Genomic DNA, 19,981 nt, shown 5'->3' on the forward strand with positions numbered 1-19,981 from the left:
GAGCATTGTATGACAAAACCCCCATGACATGCCTGGTGGTTTTGGTGAATGCTACAGTAACTGCTTGGCAAAATGATTGCAATCAAGCGCAAGGACAAGAACAATGAGGAAGTTATGTAGCCTTGTGCAGGTCAATTTTGCGGTTCAGGCACTAACACTCTACCATCTCATGCTCAACAAACAGAATAAATATTATTAGATAAGTGAGCAAAGAAATGTGCTTCTACTGTTCCGATTGCAATGTCGGACTATGCATTGGTCACTGTTTCAAAGCATATCACATAACGAATGTGTGCATCACTACAGCATAGGCAACTGGACATACTTTTCCTACCATATTTATGTGTATGTTTTCATATTTGCAAGTTTCTATTGTACAAGCTTTCTTCTTGAAAAAAAAAATTTGGCTTGTTTATTCAGGCGTAAATTTAACGTTAAGTAGATTACTAACATTAATTACAAAATAATATTTACCAAAAAATTAAAATTACTCAACTAAACTGTAACAACTATTAGGGATGTGAATAAAAAAGTTTTGATGTGTATGCGATTCAAGGATGAAAAATGTTTAGGATATTAAAAAGAATGGCTAGCACTTAAACTCCATCAATTCTTGTCACCTACTGTACAATACACTTATCAGAGAACTAAGATGTCAACATTGTACATGTCTGTAAAATAAAACTTTCACAACTTAATCAAATCAAGTGTTAAAATAAGCATCAATTGACTGACCCAAGTAAAATTCAGTTCTCCTCATTTTGTGCAACAGTGGCAGGTCCATATGGAAACAACAGTATGGTTACAATCAATAAATAAAAGAAGAGAAAGAGAAAGTATACCTTAATGAGACTGAGATACTGAAGTGTGTAGATTGTGCACACTAAGCAAAGAAACTGATACATTTTCTTGGATTCAGAACATGATATGGTGAGTACAATATAGCAATGTGTATCATTTATTACAGGTATGCTATTGATGTCAGTGAACACTTGCTGCTTTATCCATTATAAGCATTGCGAGTGTTATTTGCAGCTGGGCTGCCTTTTCAGCTTATAGGTACGCAGAGTATTATGGTGATTACTATTTTAACATTTGCAAAATAAAATTATGTTCATTTTTAAAACATACAGTTTTAAAAAAGGTTTTGTGCTACTAAGGTTTTCTAATTCTTTGTTCTTACTGGAGCTCATCATTCCGAGTGTATTCATCCAGAAGCCCATAAGTGCCTTTTGTTTTATTTTAGTATTTTCAGAAATTTCAGCAGTTTCATGTGCTGTTGACTTAATGTGATTGTAGTCACTTCTATTTTAAATAGGTTTTAGTGGCATGCAGGAGTGTCTGTTCATTTCACAGTATGTAGAATTCCTCAGCCAAGGAATGATCAATTATTGGTGAGTGTAGCTCTTCCTTATACGGGTCACTTGAACTTTGCTGTATGGGAGGTGAGCACATGTGCAAATTAATACCTGTTGTACTCTGTGTTGAATAAGTAGGTTTTATCTTGTTAAGTAATGTTTAGTCCATCTACAATTCAAACTCCTCTTTTACTATATTTCCTGTATCAGTTATTAATGCTTTCACACACATTTGTCCTGCTGCTACTCCTGTACTTTTACTACTTGTGTGACTGTATCTGTAGTATACAGTCGTGAAAAAAATTTTTAGGGGTTCACCCATTTCCTTCTTTTGTGCCTATTCTTTTTACTACTCACTTCCCTGCATCATTGTTTCTTCTAACACCAAACTATCACTTTGCTAATATCTTGATGTATAGCACAAATTACAGCAACTGTATTGTTTCTGACTAGCTTGACCTCAAATTAAATGATTTGCTTGTTACCTTTTCTGTTCGAATTGCTATAGGATCACCATTATTAGTTTAGTTTCAGTGGGGCCATCAAAGTACCCCCTTCTATGCTGCAAATTATTCATAAGCACCTTCAGCTTTTTTCACTCTCTTTCTGAAAACCACAGTTTCTAAAGGTGAAAAGTGCTGAAAAATCTACAGCATAGCCCCTTAGTGACAAGCAAAAAAAAATATTTATTTAAGCAACAAGCAGTGAAAATAAAATTAGTCTTACAAAAAGATGTAGTGAATACGTTCAGACACTAAAAAAGAACAATATTTTTATACATCTCTCCCTATAGTTCAGCAAAGCCAGTAATTAGTAGATGGTCAATGGGGAATCTCTCACACTGTAAGGTCATTCCAGAGTTTGGGAGCTCTGTAACTAAACTTTACGGCCAGTCCAGGCAGACTTACGAATATGAGTTATATTGTCATACTTACTAATTACAATAGAAATAATTTTTGAGGCAATAAACTGAGTTAACTACCAGGGAGAATGATATGAATGGCCTGTATATAAAACATAGCAGTAGTCAATTCTGTTGACGAGTTTAAGAGCTAATAGTTTAAATTTTAAAATTTTATCACCTAAGGTTACTTCAAACAGTAATGATGGGGTACTTTGTCACATTTTTATAAACATTTAAATAAATTATTAAATATGGACTTGTTCATCATACTTTCTGACTCATGTGAAGTGTAACTTCCTGCATTCTGATGTAATAATATTCATGCTATAAATAAATTATGGTATTACTTTTTCTCCTGAACCTACTTTTATTTTGAGGGCAGCTTTGCTTCAAAGTCTCTTTCAGAGTCAAGTTAGTCATGTACATCTTTGAAATGTGAGTAGAAAACCATGCTAACACAGAGAAAAAGTACAGATTCTACAATAACAATGAGTAGGCTAGGATTTACATACAGTTTCATTTAGTGCAGAGGCATCAACTCTTAGAATTGTGTCTTTAGGCTTGGACACATTAGTTGAACTCAAAAACAGTACCTTTGTGTGATCAAATGTTTAGTAAATCAGACAATATTAAATATAGAAGGTGATCCAAAGAGTGTTAAACTAGAAAGACAAAATAATAATTACATTACCCCAAATAACATCCACTCCATCCCCAACCTAATCCTATGAAAGAGAATACACAAATTAATTAATGGAGAGACCATGAGGTGAAGGAGAATGCATTGTCACACAAAATGGAAGCAATAAAATCAAAGAAAACAACTGTAACAATACAACGAAGAGACACAATATTAGGTAGACAAGGGGTGACAGCTCCCACCCAAGCAGCTCTGATCCAGCCTGACTGCAAACTGCTACAGTAGAACACAGGGTTAGGAAGTTCCATATAGCCACTAAGATTTCAAGCAAAATTAAAACAAAAAAGGAGGATTTCCAGAGACTGAAGATACTGTAGGCTAAGTATTGTTAATTTCCAGGAAGTGATTTAAGTTTTTTGTACCAACTAGGCATACCGTGTGCTGCTAATAAAGACAAATATGTCGTGATTTGAAGTTTTTGAATATGCTGAATCTATTTTTGTACTTTTGTTTTTAATTTTATTTGTGTTTTAAGTTGTAGTTATCTTGTTTACATATCATACTGACATTTTAATATTACTTTTTTGTTTGTGGGTACCACAGTTTTGTGAATTTTCTATCAGCAGTAGTCTTTCTGTTGTTGGCAGAGGCATCCTAATGCTACCACGGGTTGGCTGGAAGCTGCAACATGTGATGTCATTAACATGCAGCTGTTTAAGATGGTGGGGTGCTATCTGTAGGGCCCAAGTTTGTAGATTATGTATAAAACCTTTGCATGCTATTAAGTAGAATAATTTATCTTTTAAACTTCAGGTTTTATTTTTGGTTAGCTACTTGGCTGAGATATTTAGTATTATTGATTTCTAAGTTTATTCTCTTTGATTGGTTATTTAACATTGTGCACTCTGTTATCTTTTAGCCCTTGAAATAAAATCTCCACTCTGCCTTTTTGTTACTGTGGCTAGACAGGGACAAATAGTAGACAGATCTATGACAATGTAAATACGAGAACTGAAAGGAATATCAGAGGAGAGGACAGATGGGAGGGGGATGAGGGTGGCAGATAGATATACAGCTGGGGAAAAGGCACAGTGACGCCCAGGAGGACCAGAGGAGGGCTTGTGCCTCCTCCAGACCGAGAGGGGGCGTCCGTCCTGGTTATGTTGGGGGCCTCGGGTAAAGGGCTTGGAAGCCCAGCCCTGTAGGGACCCATGGCCACTGCCAGGCGGCGCCCCAGTGCCTGATTATCCCAGGAGCCCGGCACTTCCGCCACACCAGGAAGTGCCAGGGGGAAGACGACAGGGGACACCCGGACGGCTTCCGGGTGTGCAGCCGGCACTTCTGCCACACAGGGTGTGTCCGCGGGAGATTGCCGGGAAGCAGCTGGAGCCCATCCGGGTTCCAATAAAAGGGGCCGCCTCCCTCCAGTCAGCAGTGATGTCGGGTGGAAGTGGACAGAGCTGGAGAGAGGACTGGAGGCGGCCAGGAAAGAAAGGCACAGGAACTGTGAGCCCTGGACTTTGGGGAATCGGTGCAAGATGGACTGGGGTTTGGGTTGCACGTGACGTTAATTTGTAAATAGTGTAAATAAATAGTGTGTGGTGATGAACAATATGTTGTCCGTCTGTGTGTGTCCGGGTCAAAGTTCACAGTACATATAAAGAAGGGTATTTGGAGAATTACATGAATAGAGATGGCAAAAATAGCTGCCAAAAATTTGTATAGCAAATGCCTGTGAGGAGTGAGGTTTAAGTAGAGTACAGCTTTCAGTTAGGATGACTGGGGTTTCAACAGCCAGTGTGAATGAAAAAGAAAGTGGGAGATGATGATTCCAAACTGTGTGTATTCATAACAGCCTGAGGAAAGATTTACATAATGAAGCCACATAGGATGCAGTTTTCATGTTTGGGGACAAGGAGCAGATGTCCTCAGGGTCCGCGTATTAAACTACATCCAAGGCTAAATGACACTGACAGCCAACAAGTAATGTTGGTAATGTAAGGGAAAGTTTAAAAGAACCTTAAAACTGATCTGTCACGTGGGACTATTGTAGTAAAGTATATCTGAAAAATGCAATGGCACCTCAAAATATAACTTTAATCAAATAGAAATGATAATGGATTTATGGTTAAGCCTACCATTTAGAAAACATTCCAAACATGTCTTATCCAAAGGAATACAAACCTTGCTTGTTTTTTAACTTAAAATCAACATATAAGGTAAAGTTATTTGTCATATTGTATGGCAGTTGATAAATACCCAATGGAAAGATTGTTTTTTAATCTCACATTTTATTTTGCCTTAATTTTGCATACTGCTTAACTGCTCCAGGGACTGAGCCTAAATGCTAACTCAGTTACTGTGTGGGTGAAGTCTGCATGCTCTCTTTATGTCCATGTTTGTTTTCTCTAGTAATTCTGGTTTGTTCCCACATCCAAAAGAAAAGGGTCTTAACTTGTTGCTAAGCAACTGTAAAGTGGCACACTGTGAATGATTATAGGCGATGATGCTGCTGCCAGAGGCTCTGGCTTCCAGCAAACTTGTAGTGAAACAACTGGAAAAAGAGTAGATGGACAGATGGAAAATTGTTCATAACTGATGAGCTTTAAATACTATAGGTTAATGCTATAATTTGCTGTATTGTTACAAGTTTCTGTTTTAACAAGTAATATTTTGAAAATGTTAATAATCTTAAGTCATCTGAAATCAATTATGAATGTTATGTAATTAATTTTAGATTTATGTAAGTGATGACACAGAAAATGTAAAATTTTACTGTGTTGCTTTTCATCTGCTTAGATTTACATAAATTCAGGATATGCTATGCCATTACATGGTTACGATGTTTGTCAGTTCATTTTATACTACAATGTTGCTTCTATTTTTAAAAAGCAATGGTAAGGAATGACTTTTACTTCTAAAAATGTAGACAAGTCAATCAATGCAATGTGTCAGGAAATTACTAATCTTTATAAGGTATTGCTTCTTTTTTGTATATTTTGTGCACATTTCATAAATTGTCTCTAATAAAAGGGTTTGAAGGTTTTAAAATCAAGGCATAATTGCCATTTATCCATGAATCTATAAAGCTTATGCATAGAAGTCCTAAAATCAACAACTTAAATTATTTTTCAAGGTATGTAAACAATACAGCACGATTAATATATCAAGCTGTAATACATGGCTGGAATATAACTAAAGTACAGAAATGTCAGTGCACTCAATGCAGATAACTTCTACTCTTTTGTCTATAATGAACAAAAATGCTATGGCTAGCATTACCTAAAGCGCAAACAATGCAATATGCGGTCTGTTGAGCACTCAAAAGACTGATTCAATCAATAATATGACTGTGAACAAAATACTGTTCTAAATGCATTTCATTCCTTGGGGAGTTTTCTTTATAAATCTTTTAGAATACTTCCTTTGTTCCTTTGTTGGAATTTCTGAAGAGAGGACACTGTTATGACAAACAAACTGTTTACATCTTATTGAACATCAAAGTCTTTGCAATAATTACATGTTAGAATAGTCACATGAACTGTCCAAAGTTCATTAAAAAAATACTTCTCTGGCACAGGCATTATGTGGCACATTTGACCCTTGAACTTTTTCTTGTAAGTAAGAAGCACTCATTAACACAATTGACTAAGATCTTCAAAAAAATGTGATTTTAAAAATATAGCCAGTACAAAATCATGAGCTGTGCATTTACACAGTATTTCATGATGTAATAAATAATACTTTTGGAGAAGACTATTCTTTAGTAGTAAACTGATTTTTTGTTCTTTTTGTGCTTGAATCTTTCTTAACTTTAAAATTACTATACATGGTGCTTTAACAAAAGTTTCATATAGTAGGAAAAACCACTTTTTCATGTCAGAGTATATTTTCCTGGATGGTAGTCAAGTTTATAATGCAAAATGTACATGATAATTAATTGGTCATTATATTCCTACTCTATGCCAAAATTGGGTTGCTATTCTAATATAATTCTAATACCGTATATTTTTAAAAATCGTATCTGATGGAAAAATATAAAATAATGGCGGTTTTGTTTAACTAGTACTAATTTTGGTCTTGGTGTTACTCCAGGCATTCTATATAATACTGTGGTAGTTTAATCCTGGTTTTGAATGGTTAGCAGGTATCATTATTAGTAAAACAAACTTCTACAATTTCAACAAACCCATTCATAATGCTTTTTAGGACGAATGTTTCCATGTCACTTCTCTGCTCTTGGATCTACAGTTGTTGTAAGAATATATTTTAAATACTTCTCAATCACCCTAAAACTATGATTCTGTGCAGGATCCTTTTCTGACTTACTGCTGTTTTATACTAAAACTTTTTAAGCATGCAGCACAAGTTAGAGCTCATTATCTTTTTTATTTAAGACAAATGAAAAATAACTGCTGTATTTCAGATTTCCTTTTGTCTTTATAGCAGTTTTATAATATCCATTTTAAACATTTTCACTGTCACCATTTCTAATTTAGTTCAGCCTATGTCTTTGTTTACAGACTGATTTGATACTCAGCTGGTGGCCCATTTTACAAAGTATCAATTCAGGTTATGCATACCATATCTGTCATCCACCAACTGCCATTTTTAGTGTATTCAGCTGTTTAAATTGTAAAAAATGCAATTACTGAAAGCGCCTCAAATATATTTAAACTAGACACATATAGGGACATCACATCTTGTGAACTCTAGATGCAAAAAGAAGTGTAACCGGGAAAAGAAAGGTTGAGTGACTGCATTTAATTTGTTTCTGTTTAAACAAGTGATTCGGTCTGAATTTGTTATGTGCATTATAATAGGTTGAAAGAGGAAGTGTGAAATATGCTTTATTCTGCTGTTTCATTACACCATTTTGTGTGTGAAGGAAATCCCATTTTTTTGTGAAGGGGTGTATTTGCAAGTATAATCATTTTTTGAAAGAGGCATTTTAAGAAACAGTGCATGAATCATGAGTACTTCATGCTTAAAAAAATGCACCTTGAGAACATATAATAAAAATATAATAGTAATAATAATAAATATAAAAATAAATATTGGACTGTACAAACATAGATACGGTAACATATATACTTATAATCAGAATATTCAAATCTGCCTTTATGGCTATTTTACTGTCTTATATCGCTGGTACAATTTCTGCTTACTTATCTTGTGTAAATCACAGTATCATGACCTGCTTTCCCCTCGTAACAGTGAAAATCCCTCTTTATTGCTCAACTGACACACTCATTCTCGTGGTCATTTGCATATCATTGTGGTACCTAATGTAGTGAGGGTTTGTATCATGCTACGTGCTGGGCCCCGATTGATGGTAAGAGGGTTGGAAGACACAGATGTCAAAACAGAAGTAGTGAAAAAAAACAAGTTTTTCTTACTTACAGATGCTTCCACAAAAGTATAAAAAGGGTGCAAAAACTAAATCAATAGAGTGTCCCTAATTCACATTCAGTCATCTATGACAGTCACACAAATAAAACCAAAAATAGCAAAATGGCGCATAATAAATATTGTATATGCAATAAAAAAAGAATAAACAAATAAACTTTCTCTAACTTCTCTCTCTCTCTCCTAGCAACAAAGTCAGATAAGGGGGGGAAATACAACTGTACAAGAAAAATTAATAAATTCTATATAAAAAAACTAAATATTCTCCTTCCCTTTGCTATTTACAAAGCAAAACTTATTCAGGGCAAAATCGTAAATCAAAGGACTGTTTACAATTAAAAAAAAAAAACTGGAAGTGAGGGTAGGAACTTTGAATGTTGGTAGTATGACTAGTAACGGGAGAGAGTTAGCTAATATGATAAACCAGTAACGGCGCACTGAACGATAACGTGCAGTGAATACACTTGACTTATAGTTTTTATCCTCTTTTTCTGTCGGTTTAGCATTCGTTTGCTCAGAGGTTGATGCACTTGCTGCTTCCTGAATAGTTCTTCTTTTATCCACCTTAGTGGCCCGCTTCTTCTCTTCTTCCGTCCACGTCGTTTCACGTTAAAACTGATTAAGTCAGTGTTTGTTTTGCAAACGTAATATGTTTTCTTTAAGTTTTCACTTAAGCTGGCACTTAAGTCCTCAATCTGCCTCAAGAATGATTTAAGATATGAAGAGGTAGAGGAAGTGACGGCGAAGGTGGTAGGGATGAGAATGGCGCCCGTATGCATTTACCGCATAGCCGCCCTCCTGGCCGCTGCCAAGAGTTGATTCTACAATAAAATAAAAAGAGGAATAACCTTGGAGGTCAATCATCACCCTGAAAGCGGATAGTAGATACCACATAGTATATGTGTACCAAATTTCAGGTCAATAGGTCAATAGGTCAAACGGTTTGTGAGCTACAAGTGATTTAAAATCCTGGACAGACGAACATACAGCCACAGTAGTGTATTATATAAGAAGATTGTGCATACAAGAGACCAGATGGAAGTGGATTAAGGTCAGGTGTATTAAAGGCAGGTTCAGATTGTTCTACCTTTGTGTGGAAGGAGGGGAAATGGAATATAGGTTATCCTGAAGGATCAGTATGTCAGGAGTGTGTTAGAGGTGAAAAGAGTGTCTGACAGAGTGTTGATTATGAATCTGGAATTTGTAGGTGTGATTATGAATGTTGGTAGTGGATATGCCCAACAATCTGGGTTTGCGATGCATGAGAAAGAAGATTTCTGGAGCGAGTTGGATGAAGTGATGGAGAGTGTACCCAAGGGAGAAAGAGTGGTGATTGGAGTGGATTTCAATGGACATGTTGGTGAAGGGAACAGAAGAGATTAGAAGGTGATGAGTAGGTTTGGCATCAGGAAGAGAGGTGCAGAATGTCAGATGCTAGTGTATTTTGCAAAAAGTATGGATATGACTGTGGTGAATATGTATTTTAAGAGGGAGGAACACAGGATGACATACAAGAGTGGGTGAAGATGTACACAGGTGAATTATAATATATGCAGGAGGGCTAATCTTAAAAAGATTGGAGACTGCAATGTGGTGGCAGGGGAAAGTATAGGATGGCGGTCTGTAGGATGATGTTGGAGGACAAGAAGAGGAGGAGAGTGAGGGCGGATCCAAAGATCAAATGGTGTAAGCTGAAAAAGGAAGATTGTAAGGTGGAGTTCAGGGAGTAGCTAAGACAGGCACTAGGTGTCAGTGAAGAGTTACTAGATAGCTGGGCAATTATAGTAGAAATGGTGAGGGAGACAACTGGAAGGATGCTTGTTGTGACATCTAGATAGAGGAAGTAGGACAAAGAAACCTGGTGATGGAATGGGGAAGTACAGGAGAGTATACATAGGAAGTGGGATAGTCATAGACATGAAGAAAGTAAACAGGAGCCCTGTCTTATTTGCAGTGGTGATGGACAGGTTGACAGACAAGATTTGACAGTAGTCCCCGTGGACTATGATGTTTGCGGATAGCATTGTGATCTGTAACGAGGGTAGGGAGCATTTTGCAGAGACCCTGGAGGGGTGGAGATATTCTCTAGAGAAGAGATGAATGACGATCAGTAGGACAGAATACTTGTGTGTGAATGAGAGGGAGGTCAGAAGAATGGTGTGGATGCGGATAGTAGAGTTGGTGGTGGATGAGTTTAAATACTTGGGATGAACTGTACAGAGTAATAGGGAGTGCAGAAGGGAAGTGAAAAAGAGTGTGCAGGAAGGGTGGAGAAGAGTGTCAGGAGTGATTTGTGACAGATGGTGGCACTGACAAAAAGACAGGATACCGAACTGGAGGGGGTAGAGTTAAACATGTTAAGATTTGCATTGGGTGTGTCAAAAATGGACAGGATTAAGAACAAATACATTAGAGGATCAGCTGCAGTTGGACGGTTTGAAGACAAAGCTAAAGAGGTGAGATTGGGTGAATATACTCCCCAGACCTTTTTCAAAACATTCCCATATTCATTAACAAAAAAAGGCTTGATTCTGTTGTAAATTTTTGTGTATGTATTAAAGTCAAAAGGCAAAATAGTTTTGTACTAAAAGATCGACATTACAAAAATCGAAGTTGGCATCTGGCTTCTGACTTTACTGTTAAGTTGTGAATATTCATCATCTAAGAGTAGAAATTAAGTAGTAAGTAGAAATTGCTAAAACTGTTATTTTATATGCTCCTATTACTGACAGTTTACTAGTAATCAGATTGTGCCTTATCTGCTCAAAATATTGAACCAATTTCGGAAACACTTTAAGTCAGAGATACTTGCATTCCTGTGCTCACTCAATTACATGGTATTTAACTAATGGAAGTCATTAAATATATTAAACAGATAATGTCTTTGCAAAATTTATTCAATAAAGCAAGTATGGACCTCCCTCAACACACTACTTTTTGTTTTTACAAGTGATGAACTTTGTGTAAATGTATTTCCCTAACTTTCTTATTTCTTCATCACCCTTCATGCTCTAAAATACTTTCACTATTTACATCATAGTCCTGACAACTAGATGATCTTAAGCAATGCTGGGAGAGAGTCCACATAATCAATATCCCAGATAAGGAGTGGAATTTGATTATTTATAATATTTACTCTTTATCCGACTATGTAGTACAATCTTAAAATTGTACATCAGAGAAAAAAATACCTATGTTAGGAATTGGACCATTATGGTGAATGATGCCATTTAGCTCTGCCCTCACAAGGGCATATGTTTTGGGAATATCCTGAAGTCTTTTTTGGGAAAAATATTTGCTTATCTATCGGATAATGTTGGATTTACTATAATCCCAAATATTCTTATAACAGTGTTTGGATTTATGAGATTATGTGATCTAATGATACACTTACCGTGATTTCCTAAACTACATTGTTAACAGGTCAACTAATCTGGCTCAATTGGAAAAATCCTAATGCACCCATCATAACTCAATGGAAACATTATATCTTATATTAAATGAACAAATCAAATTGTTGTAGTGTAGAGCTTCGTTGGTATCTGGAAGGAGTTTATTAATGATTTTTGTACTAATTTGCTCTCTGTATTGGGTAAATTTGGGCATTTAGCAGTGTTTGAGTTTGATCCATATTATATTTTCTGTGATTTACTTGTCACAAAAGAGAATTTAAAGGGAGAAGTCAATGAATATAACAGTAAACTTGAAAATGAATTTTGTACTCAGCACCACATCTTGGGGGATTATCAATAGAGGCTCAAATGAATGTGAAAGATAAAGAGCTGTTGATACTGCATATGTTTTCATCCAGTCCTCAAATAAAAGGGAACAGAAAATGTAGTGAGGTGGTATATTGTGGAAGTCTGAAACAAATGAAATGTGTTATTCGAAAAAAGAAAGGACTATGGAAAACACAAAAGATGAACTAGTGGAAGACATGGATGAAACATTAAGCTAAAAGCTTGAAGTACTGTGTGTTGTAACAGCGTTGGTCTCATATTAAAGAGATGAGGAATTACTTTTTAACATGTGAAATCTGTCTGACATCTGTCTGCGCCTGTAGTGTGGGGGAGTATGGTGTGAAGAAATTGGTGCAGAACTCTGTAGCACAAGACAGCACCAATAGCAGTATTCGGTAATGTTAATAAGTTGATTGATTCAAAGCAAAAAACCTGGTAAAAAGTTTGGTATCAAAGTGCTGACTTATTTTGCACTGGGTTTGAATAAATGTGTACCAACAAATAAAATTGACTTTTACTCAGAAAGCGGCATCTTCCATTGGTGTCTTTCCTTCACATTCTAAAAACAGCATGTCTATGAGTTAAAGAAAAAAGTGCCATTAATTCTATTCCATCATGACCTCTTTTTTTATTTCTGTCTGTTTTTTTTACTTCAAAAAGTGGTTAACTCCGGTTTTTGATTCATATTGCGAGTGGTGTGCACCATATTTCACAGGGAATGTTTGTGATTGTGACAAGCAGGACATAAGAGAACTTAGGTCTCACTATGGAGGGTGCTGTCACCTTGTCCATGAGTGGAAGCTGATAAGAACTTTGTTAGTGTGTAGAAATATCTGACTCACTTGAGCGATAAAAAGGATCAGCCTTCCAGTATAACGCAGGTTACTGTCAGCACCTGTCAGCGCATTTCTTACCCTATCCAGTATATCGTCTAATTGCACATCAGGCCAGGTGGTTTGATGCACCTCTCACGAACGTAAGCACTCTTGGCCACTTCCAGCCAAGAATACTGTAAGGGTTTTCAGTTGATGAAGTTGTTTTTGTGTTAGAACTGCAGCGTGATTGTTCTTCCATGTTTGACATGTCAGGGATGTAGCACTGTATGTACTTGTGGCTTTGCCAGTAAGTGCTGCCTAGGGTTATGTATATTGTAGCGAAGGTTTAAATTATGGCTGCGGTGGGTTGCATGTACAATTCAGGGATTGCATTTGTGTCAGACCAGCAATGTGATTGGTTGGCCGTTCTTGTCATGTCAGTTATGTGTCAACTAGCACAAAGATGTGCCTGTCTCTATACCTGTCTAATTACAAGATGAGAGTGTGGATCATCATCACAGTAAGGCTGGGTTCTTCCAGGGCAGGTTGTTTGGGGTTCATAGTGCTATGACTATAATGGCCCTAACCTGAAATGCAGGAATACCTGGGCTACTAGATGGAGTCCTTCATTAATGGTCCTATGACTTTTATTTGTCTTTTCAGATGCTAGACACAATTCCCAGTGTGTACCTGGTGTGAAGGCTAGGCGGAATCCCAAGCCCCAAACACAGACAAAAAGAATGTTTATTAAAAAATACCTTATATAAGCAATTAAACAGTGTCCCTGTTCCTTCTCACTCCCTCTCTCTTCACCAAACTGCTACTTTTCCAGTTGAGTATTGCATAGCGAGTTTATGTGGTTCATAGGTTCTTTATTGTTTTACTTTTTAAGTTGTACATGTACTTTACGTTGTCCCTATTGTGTTTGACCTTTCTTTTAATAAATCCCACTGGGTTTTTGCTGTTTTTATTTTCCTAATATTAATTAAGGTTTCGGGATCAATTCATGAATACACCCTGCATTTCACAGCCCTATTTAAAAATGGCTGAATTCAGCAGCCTTTCATCTGACCTATTTGTTGCCACATCTGGAGTTCTCAGACATATTTTAAATACCTTTCCCTTTCCACTTAACATATTTCACACAAGGGGGCAGAGAAAACTCTAACACTCTAACAACATTGGCTCACACATTAAAACTGGTCATTCCATTTTAAAAGTTTATGTTTCCTTCTCCGCAGTATTTTTATTGCCAGACAGTAAAAGAAGTCTGACACACTGTCCGAATCACGTTAGATTTAATTTTTACCCATAATGTTAACACTCAAAACCAGATATTTTATTTTGACCGAATCTAGGGCATTTAAGCATGGACTTTTGGTTTCTGATCTTCTCACTCCCTTTCTTGTCCATGATAATTATTTAACGTTTAGATTCTTTAACTCCTGGTTATGACCTTGGCTTGTTTTCTCCAACCTTGTTCTATGTCCTGATTCCATTTCCTTAAATCAAGTGCCATCCCATGCAGTTCAGTACACTAATGGATTAAGTCACAGGTGCCAGCAGAGCTCCCAGATTAGAATTTGGTCTGTGATGTTAAGTGTTGACTCTGCCAGTTTGTGGAGAAGAATAGGGATAAATAAGAAAAAAAGTACAATTTACACAGAAAAAGAAAGATGAAATCTAGCTTAAGAGGATGGAATCAACCAGAAACATGGAAATCCAGTACTCAGTAAAGGAACAAAACTAGTGTTGGAAAAGGGGAGAAGATGATGAAACAAAACATCATGTGAAAGGTTAAAACTAAAAGAACATCTGAAGTCAGCTGTACAAAAGAACATTTACTCGTAGTAACATTTAGTAGTTTTCTTGTATTATTGTGGATTGGACGTCAGTATTGCTCAGTTTATGAGGTTTAGGCTCTCATTTTCATTTACATGTTTGATTCAGAGAGATTTAATAGTTTTACATTTTAGTTAAAAAATATGATATTTTGCTTAGTAAGTGTTTCAGAAACGTAGCTTGTGTTGCAGCAAAAATATAAAGAACAATTTAGCAACTGTGTATTTATATTTATCTGTTTAAGTTATGGTGAGACTAATAGTAAGATATATTGAACAATTTAAAATCACTGCTTAATTATAAAATACATCACAACCTATCATTACCAGTGAATAAACAATTTAAATGACAATGGAACAGCCTCTAGATAGATAGATAGATAGATAGATACTTTATTAATCCCAAAGGGAAATTCACAAAATAAAAGTAGCAAAAATAGTAAAAAGTGTCCAGAAAGTGATTTCACATAAAAGAAAGTGGTAGAAGTGATCATTGAAATAGAGAAAAATAGAGAAAAAAAGGTAAAAAGATAAAGTCAAACACGGAGCTACTGGAATGGCTGCCACTTGCGTGGCGCCGGAAACTAGGTTACTAACTCTAGATACCAACCATAGAATTTAATTCAAGTTTAGACAGAATCATATTTTTTCTTGAAAACAATATAGGTCAAATGTGAGGACTGCGCTGGGGCTCTGCCTCTAATTCTTCCTTTTGCCTGCCAATTGTCTCCTAACCATTTCAGTTACTAATAGGTTACTTTAATCACACTTCAGTCACATAGTAGGAGAAACATGTTAAATAAAGATGGGGGCGAGGTATGGTGGTAGTATTGTACCTGCATGTTCCTTGTGTATTTCCAAAAGTCACCATTTTTTTAGCTAGCCTAATTTTTGGTGTTTAAGCATTCTAGATTCTTGTTACTTTCTCTAGATTCTCATTTTCTCTTGTGTTTTGTGGACATCTTTGTCTGACTCTTTTGTGTAATTTATGTAAGGCCACCTACCAGTTCTAACAAATATTCTCAGGGTCAATGATTTTCTATCAACATGACAAATAAGACCGGCAATGGCACGTGTGACATACAGTAACATATGACAGTTTGGTTGGTGATTGTGGGCTATGTGTGTGATACTCACCTTAAATGCCTGTCTAGGGATGGATCCTGGAATCAACCTGAGGCTGAGGCTGGACTACCTACTTGCTACTCATGAATCTGAAATTTAATTAAGCAGGTTCAAAAGAAGTATGGATCATACACCAGGTGCTGTTTTTAAATACATGGATAATGAGAGAACAATCAAACAGTTCTTACTGCAGAAAGCAAAGTTAGTTATAAAAAAATGTTCTGATAAATTAAAAGCTGGAGATTAAACCCTGTTCATAATTTAGGTTTTTGTTTATTCAGTTTTTGCCCATGTTCATGAAATGTGGACACTGATGGAAAGAATGAGGTTGAGGTTAAAAGATAAAATGAGACTTTAGTGCAAGGTTGCAGGGCTGTCTGTCTGTGCTATCCTGATAAACAGAATAGCATACTGAATCTATGACTTCACAGTGGAACATCAACCTGTCTGTATCAAGAATAACAACTTGTGGTGGTTCATGATTATATAGATGCTCTCTGGATATTTCCTGTAGTGGCCACATAAAGCTTTTCCCAATGGCAGGAGACCCAGGATTATTTTCTGTATGTGTGTGTTTTCTTTGCTTTTGTTCCTATCAACTTTTATTTTATTGGTTTGCTTCTTTTGAATCTTTGAGTTTTAATGTTTCTACTTGCATGGTGTGTTGGTGCTCTTTAAGAGCTTACTAGTTAAGTGTCTGGTTGCCTGACCATGCATGACCTTGCATGTAAAGTATGTCATTCAAGACTCAGCATAAGGGTGCTGTATAGTGTCTGTTGAGAACCACATTACATGTTGTCTTGTTATTTTCCTGTCACAATAAGTAACTCCTCATCAGCTTATCTTTTATTGCCATTGCAGACATTGTTTATCATTATGTAATCTCATTTTATCCTAAAACTCACTTAATTGATTTAATTGTTTCAGGCACTTAAGCCTATCCCAGTGCCAACACTGGGCACAATACAGAAAACAGCACTGGCCAGGTTACCAATCCATTGCAGGGACCAACACCCCCTCCCCACTCTTTCTTTCTCTCTTGCTCACGCATGCATGCATGCACACACACATACACATACTGAGCTCATTTGGAATTGCATGCTTTTATGGATGTGGGAGAAAATCCCACTAAAACAGGAATGTCAAGACTCCACTTGGACAATGTCCTGGCACGGGATTTAAACCCAGGATTCTGGGTCTGTGAAGTGGTAGTGATACACATTATTATTCTTTGGTGTCCCTGCTTTAAAAGTATAATACTAATATACTTTTATTATAGAAGTAATTTAATTCAAAACTTTGTCTTGACTGACAGTTTAATTCATTATAAACCAATTTGATATACCGTGTAGCTCATTTGACCTTGGAATGTAACTGTTGTTTAAATTAGTGTATACAATATTTTAGATGTTGATATTTTAAGGCAAAGCCAGTACACTAAATAAGCGATAGAAATGCATTTCACAATGTCACTGCTTGAATGTTAACCTTGAATGCTTAATGATAGCTCTGTAGCAAAAATTGATCAGGATTTATGATGCAGCTGTCCATCAGCCCTTCTGTTTCTGGATCTGCTTTGAGACAGTGCATAGTGTTGCAGCAACAGACACAACTATGAACATACACTCTTCAGTTCTCAGTCAGTTTACATAACATAATAAACATAATAAAATGTACTTTTTTGTGGGAATATAAAATGTACAGAAATAAAATATCAGTAAAAATATTTAAGAGAATTGCCTAAAAAATCAGAACTAGACAACTAAGTGTGAGCAGGAGAGAAACAACATTTCTGATTTTTTTGATTGCTTTCTTAATTGTAGTAGGAAAGAGTTGTGTTACTTCTTCTGTCCATACAATCTAATAGCAAATACTGTTTACAACATAACATAATTTAAATAACATGCAAACCAGTTGAATAATGTGAATTTACCTTATATGTTTTGAAAAGTGAACGGTGACCAGAATTGTGGCAAGAGGGCAATGTTAACATGTCTTGGTAAAAATGCTAGGGCATTAAGTAATGGATGGATCTCTAGGCGAAACTGTTCAAGGATGAGTTAATAATGGACAGTGGGGGGATACTGTTTGTGTGGCTACAAGTCCCCCAAAACAGCAGGTGGCTGCAGGAAAACACATTGATATACATGGACTCCTGCCATTTATTTTATGTTAGCCCCTGCAAGGTTGCCTGAGGCCTTTTAGTTTTATCAGTCTAGGGCTGCTAGAGGCAGTGATAGGAGAATAACTGAAAGATTATATAAAGTGGTCCCGATCCTTGAAGTGGTTTGTGGGCTAAACCCAGAAAGTTCTTGCAGTCACTAGATAAATTATTTCATGTCAGGTGTTAGGGGGACAAATGTCAAACTGGTGAAAGGACAGGTGGCCAATGCAATAAATGTGGAAGTTGGGAGTGGGCTTTAGTGACCAGTTATTGTGGTAAAATGCATCGGTCAGGCCACCTGCTGGCTAGATGCATAATGTCTGTCTAAGCTGTAGTGTTTATTTTGTTGTTTATCTGGTACTTTATATACTCCTTATAAATTAATTTTTTGGATGACTATTTTTTACTTCTACTTGAGTAATATTATTTTGAAGTACTTGAGTACAATTTTTGGCTACTCTACCCACCTCTGCCTCATTGTATCATTTTGGTAAATGTTATTTTTATTTATATTATTTTGTATATATTTATGTGAGTCTACAATACTTACAGTATTGTTCTTTTTATCATAATAATATAACCAAAAGTAAATACATTCAAACCATAAAGTATTTTTTGTCATTAGTGCATTTTTGCTTAACAGGGTCTTCATGTAACACCAAATAGCTAAATATGTATGAGGCAGTGAATAAGCTATTAAATGTTTTATGTTACATTTGAGGTTGCATCTGTTTGCTACATTTCAGGTTGTTGAAACAATGACTTGCTATTCATCAAATTCCATAAGAACATCCATAAAACTGTTAGCATTTAGGTTATTTGTGTGTGTGTATGTGTGTGCATGTATAAAGTGTTGCTGCTCTGTCTAGGCTACTGCCAAACCGCTCATTCTTTATGAGATAAATATATTCAGACATTTCTTCTTTTAATCAAAATGTCATTATCTGTTTTTGTTTTTTCCAGGTTGGAGGTGCTGCAGTAATGGCTGTTGGTATATGGACGCTAATTGATAAAAGTGATTATCTGAGCCTCTTAGCATCCAGCACATTTGCTGTTTCTGCTTATATTCTCATCTTTGCCGGTGGTCTAGTTATGGTAACTGGCTTTCTGGGTTGCTGTGCTGTTATTCGAGAACAGAGGAGCTGTCTTTCTATGGTAAGCACTTTCACTCAATTGATAGTGTAGTGTTTACAAAGCTAATGCTGTGGTTAACTACATTTACTACATTTCTTGTACTTCATATTTTTCTTAATGGTGAATTTAATGCCTTATCATGTAGTATATTAATGTTTTTCATGTGTCAGGCCACAGAAACAAATACTGAAAGAAAAGGAATAAAGTGAATTAGCGTAAGCTGTCCTAGAATAGTTGAAATATTAAGGTATGTAGTTAAAGTTCAAAAGTCAAAAATGACATCATATTTATAATAATTGATCTTGAAATAGTCTAAAATGATACCTCACATGCTTATGTTTGAAATTTGTTATTTTTAACCTTTTGTGAGTTGCTCTTAGATATCAAAAATATCATCATATTCGTGATCAGCAACCTCAAAATAACATAAAATGACACTCCACATGCCTATATTACAGGTCCCCATTTCCTCAAAGTTTTTCAAAAAGCACTAGCTTTGACCTGTCGTATCCGATTAGGGCTAAACCCCTGGAGATGTTTGATGTGTCATGCTCATCTTCAGATCCTTCAATTCATGTTTGCTGAAGACACCTATTGGTTTACTGTTTGTCATAAGGATGTAAATCATTGCACAAATGAGGGTATTTGGGGTCTAGAGGGCTAAAAAGCTTAACAAGTTGCATAATTGGACATCAAGATGCATTGAAAAGTATATCATATGTGGGGGTTTTCTTATACTGTGACAAAAAAATGAAGTGATTTAAAAGCATCCATAAGTAATTCTTATGAACACAGTAACTTACGACAGCAAAATAAAAATTCAATTATGTGTGTGTAGTAGTTCACTTTTT

At 36.0% G+C, this 19,981-nt stretch overlaps 1 protein-coding gene across 6 annotated transcripts in view; it reads left to right on the forward strand.

The window, feature by feature from the left end:
• tspan11 (tetraspanin 11) overlaps window positions 1-19,981 on the forward strand; it is a 364,316-nt gene that overhangs the window by 102,422 nt on the left and 241,913 nt on the right. For all 6 annotated transcript variants that reach the window (XM_039760769.1, XM_039760772.1, XM_039760774.1 and 3 more), the window contains exon 3: window positions 18,960-19,151. In XM_039760769.1, coding sequence (XP_039616703.1) covers window positions 18,960-19,151 — 192 coding nt within the window. The remainder of the gene's footprint in view (window positions 1-18,959; window positions 19,152-19,981) is intronic.

The sequence above is a fragment of the Polypterus senegalus genome, chromosome 8 (assembly GCF_016835505.1).
Source record: "Polypterus senegalus isolate Bchr_013 chromosome 8, ASM1683550v1, whole genome shotgun sequence".
NCBI lineage: Eukaryota > Metazoa > Chordata > Cladistia > Polypteriformes > Polypteridae > Polypterus > Polypterus senegalus.